Below are 9,634 nucleotides of genomic sequence, written 5' to 3'. Positions count from 1 at the left end.
AACACATAACGCTGAGTGGAGTGGTGTACCGCTCCAAGATGGCCGCCCTAAATCTCGTCAGCGACAATTGGCGAGAGTGGTCCATGAGGCGTCTATCCTTATATTATGTCTATGAGCACAACAATGTATATTTTCCTGGGGTTTGCTGAATATTGTTTTTATTTTAAACATTGTAGTCGGTGGATGACGCCTGTAAAAGCCCTTGTCCCGGAGCAGAACTTAATACATTATAATAGTTTAAAACAAATAAAGAAATACTAAAATTATATATTGTGACAATTGAGTATAAGTAGTCATAAAAATAATTATAAAAGTATCAATAAATTGAATTAAAATCATTTTTATATATTTTCCAACTCCATTGAAATTTGTCCCTAGTTTTTGTCAACACCGTCAGACATAAAAAGAATGTAAAACATCAGGCATTATTGGGAGACACCAGAACTTCTTAGGACCCTTTGCTGAGAGCTAGTTGGCTCTGGTTAGCTTATGTTATTCTTTTGTTTTTCCTTCTTTTTATTCCTAAGTTGCTTGTCACAACCTTGATGTGTCAACTCCATAACTGACAATTTACAAAACTTTGATGAAATTTTGTGAAATAAAAGCTTAATTTTGGTTACTGTAAAGATTTCCTGGACCTGACGAGCTACAATATGGCCTCCTTCAGAATAACATCATATAAATTGAGGTAGTTTGGCATTTCGTCAACTCCGTCAGATGTCAACTCCATCAGAGTTTTTGTGACTCTTTCAGTGAAATTGTTGTCAAATCTCACTTAAATGTGCAATTTATTAATTTTAATGTATTTTACATAAATTGCATTACTTCACATATATCAAGTTTTTCATTTTACTCACTAGTTTGTCACCACCTTCAGTTCTTTGTCAACTCCGTCATGCACTGTCAACTCCGTCAGATGGACCTTTTGTTGTTTTTTGTTTTAAATAATATTTATTTTGTTTCTTGAGAAGCATTTGTCTGTAAAATGAGTAAAAATAAGACTAAAAGGGTATTTTAAAAATCATTTTATATTTATTGTTGTCAGATGGTGATGACAAAGTTCTGGGTCAGGTCGGTTAAATTTTCTTTTTTTTTTTTTTATGTTGCGACTGGGAGCCTGCACCTTAGCATCTTTACATTTCCAAAACATTATTTGTCATATTTGCATAAGGTTGAGAAATGATTAAAAAAAATATGGGAAAATTAAAACCCATTTTGTACCTATTCTCAAGAATCACTGATTTGTTTCTGTTTTGGCAGAACAGTGCTGCCATTTAGGTTGAAAAGTTAGCAAGACGGTAAAATGTCACATTGCCTACATTGTTTTTTCTACGTTTTGAGTTCACATTTTATCTGCTTACATGTTCAAAATTATTAATGCTGACCCCCGTAGATAATTGAAAAATCAGTTACTTTCACTAAATGAACTACATTTACTTAGCTCTTTTCTAAGCATAATGACCACTAAAAAGATATTACACTATAGCCAGATTCACCCAGTAGTGCTCACTAGGTGCACACATTCAAACACCAATAAGTAGATTGCAAGGCATCCAGCAGAGTGAAGTATCTTACCTAAAGGCACATCAGCATGCAGCAGAAAGACACTGGAATCAAACTTGCAGCTTTCAAATTGCAAAATGACTACTCACTGATCCATGGTTACCCCAAAATAACTTTTTTTTTTTTTTTTTTTTTTTAATTAAGTAGATCAATAAATGACTGACAGGATTTGGTACAATAACCTGTTGAGAAAATAAACTGGTCATTTCTTCTATCTAAGCGTAACACACATACCAAACAGTCACTTTGGTCGATTTCTCCATTCATCCTAAACACTGAGCGCAAATTCAGCATAATAAACTTCATTTTTGGTGTAACGTCTTGAACATGAGTAGTGAAAATAAACAACAACGCACATTTTCTTGTTTCTTGAAAAGTTACAACTTGAGGTAAAGCAATCATAAAAAAAAAAGACAGGAATGATTTTTATAGTTTGAGCTTTTGCATTTAAGATTGTTGACAGATCAGAATAAAAAAAAAGTTTGACATTAGGTACACAAAGAGTTGCACTGATGCATTTGCATCTAAAATTTTTCAACCCTCACATTAAGTGGTGTACGTTCTATGTTAAAGACGTGGATCATTTAAAACAATTGTCACCAAAGTTCAATGAAGCAATCATTGTCTTGTACAAGCAAGAAAGTGAGACAACACTTAGCAAATGCTCTGAATGTTCAAAGTGATAAGATTAGAAGGCTAGTTTGTGATTTCAATGTTAAATGAACAGTGGCTGTGAGATTCTTGAGGCAGTGGGCCCCCAAAAGTCCTCAACTGACTGTCCAAGACCTCCAGCAAAACATGCTGGCAGCAGCATCTGAGGCTACTAGCCCTTACTAGTTTCCACGGTAAGGGCTTCATGTCTCGACTTCAAGACATATCCCATTACTGACACAAAAGTACAAGAAAAGTCTGATCCAACTTGCTCACAACTTTGAAACCAGGCCAAAGAGGTTTTGTGATCTAGTTCTGAGGAGCAATGAATCAAACCTACACTATGGAACAGTGGTTTATGTGAGGAAGGAAAAATGAAGTATTGACTAAAAAAACTACATGCCTGCAGGAAAGAGGCATGCTGGTGGCTCTGTGAGGGTTTAGATGTCCTTTGCTTCCTTTGGCACTGGAAAGGAAGCAAAGGTGGATTCAGTCGAGTCCCTACTATTTATTAAAGAGACCTGTCATGATGGAAAGAAAAGATTTTGAGACTTGCTGCCATGTTATTTGGAGGTAACGCTTGTAAAATGTGTTCTGTTGAGCTATTTAAATTGATTTTGTTTGCTTTGTTTACCACAAACTAATTTGTTGTGGAAATCTAATTATTTCAAGTGCAAATGTCAAAATTCCTTATTTTTCTGTTCTTCAAAATGGAGAGTTGACAACTTTTACGTTTCAGACAATCACTCCAACTCTGATCTGAGAACTGCAGAGAGAAAACAAAGAACAGGGAAAATTTATGCTCTCAAAAAATAAGTGCACTTGTCACTGGTCTGTCATCAGTAACTCCAGATTGAACTTTTTTTTTTTTTTTTTTTTGTCACTGGTCTGTCATCAGTAACTCCAGATTGAACTTTTTTTTTTTTTTTTTAGATTTTATTTTGAGTTTGAAAGATGATATATTGCACCACATAAATAGGCAAACATATTTTGCATACTCCGATTTTTTGCATGCAGCATCCACATTTTTCTTAAATACTTGGTTTGCTAGCTTTACATTTTTACACAAGCTCTAACTTCCACCGTGAGAACTGCACTTGCAGCAGTACTACACCTGATCAGCAGAGGGAGCCCTGGTATCATTACAATAGCGTCCTCGTTCGTCATTATACAGAATAGATGAACAGATGCAGTTTCTCGTGTTCTTTAACAATCATAAGGAATCTACAATCAAGGTACTTGAGATATATATATATACATATATATTGCATAACACATACATCAATAAGTACTGTTAACTGTTTTATTCCTACAATAATTGTCTACAATCATGCTTCAGTTTGTTGTGGAACTCAAATTGCACTTTCTAAAATATGTTGCAAAATGGAGGCACAATTTATTCAGATGTCACAAAACTGATCACTAACATTTTATCTAGTCATGAGCTGCCCTGTTCTCTGGAAATGCACTATTAATAACACTATTAATAATACTGGTCTTTCTTTGTATTCTAAACAGTTGCCTGTAATTTTAACAATGCCATTTGAACATATTTGGTTTCTTTCAAGACTTGACAAGGAGGCAAAACCAGCACAGTTAGTGAATGTAACAACATTCAGTTATTGAGACCTGCTCAGTAACTGTGCTGGTCTCAATTACAGATGCTTAAGTTGTGTAAACATTAGTCACCAAAGTGAAACTTCTGTGCCGGAGCAACTGCATAGTCCAATCTTCATACTGGATTTGCTTCGTGTTAAACTGACTTCATCTCTCAAGCATCTTTCCACATTTGTTTGATTTCTGCAACTCTTCTCTCAGTTTTTCCCATCACTCTAAACACCCTCCTGAACATCCTCTCTATTCGTTCCAGTGTCCGTCTCCTGGCCCCTTTGCTGGTTTTGGTTGTTCTGACTGCTCCATGATTTGCTCCTGCTCCGGCTCGGCTCAAGGGACTGCCTGTTCCCACTCCCATTCACCGACGCCTTCATCTTGTAGCAAACGCCACAAACCAGAGCCAGGAAGGCCCGTCTCATCTCGCGACTGGCCAGAGTGTAGATGACTGGGTTCATGGCCGAGTTGAGCACAGCCAGTGCTATAAACCAGTCAGCCTTGTAGAGGACTGGGAAGCGCTGCTCAGACGCCACATCCACCAGGAGCAGGATGAAGAGGGGTGTCCAGCAGGCGATGAAGACTCCGACTACAATGATGACGGTGCGTAGCAGGGACATAGCGTGCTCAGAGTTGCTGTGTTTACTCACCTTTTGGCTGCTGGATTTTACAAGGATGTAGATGCGAGCATAAAGAACTGACATGGCTAAAAGCAGGGTTATGAAAACTGTGATGCAGAAAGCTACGTATTTCTTGCTGTACAGAGGCAGGACTGTGGAACAGTCATGGAGGTTGTCCATGCAGTTCCAACCTAAGATGGGTAAAGCTCCCAGGATCACAGCAATCAGCCAGCAGGTCCCTATGAGCAGAAACACTCTGTAGTTCTTGTTGGCATCATAAGGTCTCATTTTGATCATAGTCAGGTGTCTCTCTATGGCGATGGCCAAGAGACTGAAGATGGAGGCACTGAGTGCTACAAATGTGCTGCCCTCTCTAATAAACCACAGAGTCGGTGAGAGATCAAACGTCTTATTCCCAGAGAGGAGCAAGTTGACCATGTAGGAGACTCCAGCCAGCAGGTCACACAGTGCCAGGTTCCCAATGAAGAAGTACATCCGGTTGTGGAACCTGTGGTTCCTCCATATGGCCACCAGGACGGTGAGGTTCTCCAGAACGATGAAGCAGCAAATGATGAGGAAGACGATGATTTTGATATCCAAAGTTCCAGAGTTTGTGTCAGAGCTCAGCTGCCGGTGGTCCAGCTTTCCAGTGTGGTTGTAGTGACGGAGTATGACATTCATCTTCAAATCACCAAGGTTGCTGTCACTGAAGGTCATTGCAGAGAAGAGTCTGGTGTCATCAGCTACAGAGGAGAAATGAATGTTGTTTCAGAAATCACATCAGCCATAAAGGTTCATTTTCACAGTAATAAAGTTGAGCTGGATTTTGCTCTGTGACTAACCAAACAGTTGTTATGGCAATGAGGGGGTTTACAACAATAATAGTAAAAGAAAGTTAATAGAGATTCTGTTGCTTTTTCAATCTCTTTCATAAGATAAAGAGCTTTATCTTTATAAAAAGATAAAGCTCCAAATTCTTTAAATCTGACATACCTGACTTCCCATGCAACGCACTTTTAAATATTTTCAGTCGCAGTTCTCGTTCATGGCAGCCTGGAAGCAACTCACCGCTGGACGCTCCGACCTCGTAATTAGTTGAAAGTAAAACGAGCATCAAAGGACGAACATTTCATGGCTGTGAAGACGGAGAGGCTGCGTCTTTCCTCCATTCTCCGTTGATTTTTTTTCGTCTTCACTCCGTCATGAAGGAGAGAGCAGCTCCTCATCTCTCCCACCGAGCTCTGAAAACCCCCGAGAAGTCGGCGGTGGGCTGGAAGTCCCTTTCAGCCCTCCCTCCCTGCCTCTCTCCATCAACTCAGACACGGAGTTGTGGAGCAGCTGCACACTTCTCCAGGCTTATCAGCACCGGGAGGTACGTTAACTTTAACGTGCTGTAATTCGCAGCGTTTTCCTGCTCCAACTTTTAGCTCTCGTGCAAATAATCCAAACACCGACAGGTGAACGTTTAACAGCCTGAAAAAAANATGAGGAAGATGATGACTTGAAAGTCCACATGATTCATCTGCTGGTTTCCCATCCTCCCAGTGTGGTTGTAGTGAAGGAGTATTATGTTCATCTTCAGAATACCAGTTGCTGATTGTAGAGGTCAGAGTTCAGCCGTATCCCAAAAGTCCACCAACACCTGCAACAGAGGAAAATATTACTGCATGAATTTATAAGTAGGTAGTCATATTCAGTAAATTACAGTGGGCACTCTAACTAAGTTAGTTTGTCAGAGCAAGCATATCTTTTGAAAACAATAACCCCACAGTGAAGCTAATTAGCTTCATAACCTCTTTTACTATGAATACAACCAAATAAAAGTTTGAACGTTAAAAATGTCAGTCTCATACTGAGTTTGCTATTAGAAGTGCTTTGATTGTAAACATGTGAAGCGGATGACTGCAATGGGCCGACTGCATTGAGTCTGACTGATAAACTCGGTAAATAATCTTACCTCTGAGCTAGGTCGTAGAGTAAAATAAATTTAAGCCAACTAAAGCCTTCTACAACTGACATATCAGAATAGACATGCAACCAATTTTCTAATTTTGCATATTTACAAATTAAATATGATTTAATTTTATTTCCATTCAAATTCAAAAATACCTTATCAATCCCAAACGTAATTTAAATGTTGTAGCTCATTAATTCAGATTCTTCAAAGAGTTATTGAAGATGGAGCCTGTATGCTGACTATTCAGCTTACCGTTGTTCCGTCCCTCTGTATCAAGAGTTGATGTCTTCCTCTGTATCGTGCTGGTGAGAATCTGACGAAAATAAAAGCCAGAAGTTCAAACTTCTTCTAAATGCTTGTGAGCCAGTCAACCTGAAACAAGACTGATCATTGTGTTGCAATTTCCCCTTAAATTCTGAAAGGTCATCTTTTCCGGATAAAATAAGCCATCACTAACATTACACTGCTCACTCACAAACACTCACTTCAAGCAGACGATGAAACAATAAAACAAATACCCCTGAAACTCAAGTGTTTAGGTATTAAAATTGACCAGTGAAAAAGATTCAGATTCCACTTTCAATCTTCAGGTCACATGCAGCGCAGTGTCGTCAAAAGTTAATAAAAAGTTGTCCTCCTTTTAAAGAGGAACAATGCTAAATAAATGCATTTCTATTTACCACTCCTCAACTAAATTATGCAATAAATGTGTTTTCTCCTTAAATTACAGTACACTAGGAAAATATAAGAATTAAACATATATTTGGATGACTGGTGGATTTTTTATTTTTATTAACTAATGAGGAGACAGTAATATTTGTGGCAAAATTAAATATTTCCCCTATTTATTTAGGTTTGCATAAAAGTATTGAAATGCAAATGGAAGATAAAATTAGCCAGGACAGCAGTACCTTTGCAATTAATCATGACTTTATGTGGCTTTATTAAATAAAAACATTTTTTTTTTAAAAAAAACACTAAATTGTTTGTGATGGTAATGTGATCAATTTGAAAAAAATAAATAAATAAAAAAAGTTTCAGGGGCATGAATGCTTTTCATCGGAACTTTACACCATTAGACATATGGCAATTTGCAACAATTTTAGAGGTAATTCTACACATTTTCTTCTGCTTTTCCTGGTTAAAATCTTGTTTTCTGCAAATTACATGCAACAGACAACATAAGCAGAACAAATTGCAAAACATAGTAATCAGCTGTGCTTCACTATATAAGTCTGAACATAGTTTCACCATGCGATCTGGTAATTGAAGATGGGATAAAAGGTACTTACAGAAATGTGTTTCTCATGTCCTGTGTGCTTCATAATTGTTTGCTTACACACTCATAAAGGAAGTGATTTATAAATATTTCACACTAAAGTCACCCACATCCTCCCTCCCTCTATCTCGAGAGTTGTTGCCGTCCTCTGTATTATGATGGCTGGAGTCTCATGAAAACAAAAGCCAGTTGTTCAAACAGAGTCAAGTCTCCATCTACTTTGTGTCCATAAACTGCTAGGTTATTTCAAATCAGGCATGATGACTTCATGTAAAATTGTATTTGACAGAACATTTTATGAAAAAACATTGTGGAGGAAGTGCAGGTTTACAGATACAGGAAATGCAAGTTCAGAGAGGAATAGAGAAGTTTTCTAAACTCATTTTCCATCTGTCATTATGTTTGCCCATTTTTGGAGACAATGTTACGTGGACCTAATTCTCATTTGCACGAAAATACTTTAAACCACTACAGCCTGTAGTCCCATACATGCAACAAAAGAACTTCCTCTATTTGCTGGAGGGCCAGTCATTTTTGAAATGTAGTGCAGTCAACCTGTTGTAATTTCCTCTTAAATTCTTGAGAAGTCATCTTTACCAGAAAAAACTGTGGTTTTTCTGCATGGAGTTTGGATCTTCTCTCCATCCATCTGTGGGTCCACTTCTGCTTACCCTGGTTTCCACTCAAAATCATTCAGCAAAAATGTCTAAAGATAGAATCTTTTTTTTTTTTTTTTTTTTTTTACAAATATGTTTTAAAAACCCTAACGACAAAAGATATAAAATTTTTGTAAATATGAGAACACATCTTTAACCCAAACATAAGAGTAATTTCACCGTAACATGATGTCTTGCATACTTTAGGTTGTATTAATTGTGGTTGACTCGCTTGGTGTGGTTTTTTGCAAATCATGCATCTGAATAGATGCATTAATGCATTGTATTCCTTTCATGGTTTTCTCATGAAAGGAATACAATGACCACAACTCTTCTTTTTTGTTCTATCTTTAAAATAGAACTCAGTGTTTTAGTGAAATGTGGCTATAAAATCTATAACACACAAACTTCAGCATGAACTCTCATTTTTGCAGAAGAAATATATAAAGGGGTTAGCCTTGATGCATTACAAACAATTTAAAGTATTCAGGTGTCTACTGTTTGTGAACAAAAATTTCAACTTTGAATGCAAATTAGTGTTATTTTTATCCTGTTGTACATAGAAACGACAAAAAAATAACATAATTTAAAATATGTAAGAGCTTCAGTTTAGTCAAAGTAAGTGGAACTTTGCACACAAGGTGGCAAAAAGAATGTTTTTTATTTACTTTTTTTATTTTGCTTTAATTTGGATTTGCAGAATATATAAATATTTTCAATAATGTTTTCACATTTTAAATATATTGGTTTGTATGGTTCTATCATCATTATTCTAAAGGGCTTTTGGCAGTAAAACAGTGAATGTGTATACGTTTTTTGTTAATGTCAGTGCCGCCTGCTCTGATTGCAACTTTCTCATCCTTGTTCAATTTCAAACTTAGCACGTGTCTTGTTCTCACAAAAGTCCTATAAAAATCAACAGAAAAACAATCGGCACAGGTGAATCACACAATGTAATAAATATTTTTTTAATCTGAGTAAACAATACAGTAAATACAAATAAACATGCTGTAAGAAAACCAAGGAGCTAAATCTTCACAATTATCCTTTTTCAGCCCAATAGCAAAAAAGTTATGTCTGTACACTAATGTCTTGTTTAAGTCTGTCCTTTTTTTCGATTATTTCTTCAAGGCGACAGTAAATTTGAAAACAATGTACAAAATTCAGGTCTTAAAATAATATTTTATAATTAATACCTAGTCACGATATTATTATTTCAATGATTCTTGAGAATAGGAACAAAACAGGTCCTACGAATAAAGCTCAAAATTTGAATAAATTATACACAAAATATATTTTT

General features: G+C 36.6%; 1 protein-coding gene across 2 annotated transcripts; it reads right to left on the bottom strand.

Annotated features, from left to right (window-relative positions):
• Positions 1 to 3,128: 3,128 nt before the first annotated feature.
• Positions 3,129 to 5,794, bottom strand: LOC103142746 (sphingosine 1-phosphate receptor 3-like). 2 transcript variants are annotated; one of them, XM_016674723.1, is made up of 2 exons: positions 5,511 to 5,794; positions 3,129 to 5,185 (listed from the first exon to the last, which is right to left on the bottom strand). In XM_016674723.1, the coding sequence occupies exons 1-2, from the start codon at positions 5,554 to 5,556 to the stop codon at positions 4,047 to 4,049; spliced, it is 1,185 nt and encodes a 394-aa protein (XP_016530209.1). In that variant the 5' UTR covers positions 5,557 to 5,794; the 3' UTR covers positions 3,129 to 4,046. The 2 variants fall into 2 exon arrangements, with proteins under 2 accessions (XP_016530209.1, XP_007558997.1); XM_007558935.2 differs by having other exon boundaries at positions 5,436 to 5,792.
• Positions 5,795 to 9,634: the final 3,840 nt, after the last annotated feature.

The sequence above is a fragment of the Poecilia formosa genome, unplaced genomic scaffold, assembly GCF_000485575.1.
Source record: "Poecilia formosa unplaced genomic scaffold, Poecilia_formosa-5.1.2 Scaffold100, whole genome shotgun sequence".
Classification (NCBI taxonomy): Eukaryota; Metazoa; Chordata; class Actinopteri; order Cyprinodontiformes; family Poeciliidae; genus Poecilia; species Poecilia formosa.
This window is presented reverse-complemented; position numbering and strand designations above follow the sequence as displayed.

Bases quoted from the DNA above. Each gene is read 5' to 3' on its own strand.
- LOC103142746 (XM_007558935.2), bottom strand. From the start codon at position 5,556: ATGCTCGTTTTACTTTCAACTAATTACGAGGTCGGAGCGTCCAGCGGT. The intron at 5,186-5,435 runs GTATGTCAGATT...TCTCCTCTGTAG, and splicing joins TGCGTTGCATGGGAAGTCAG to CTGATGACACCAGACTCTTC.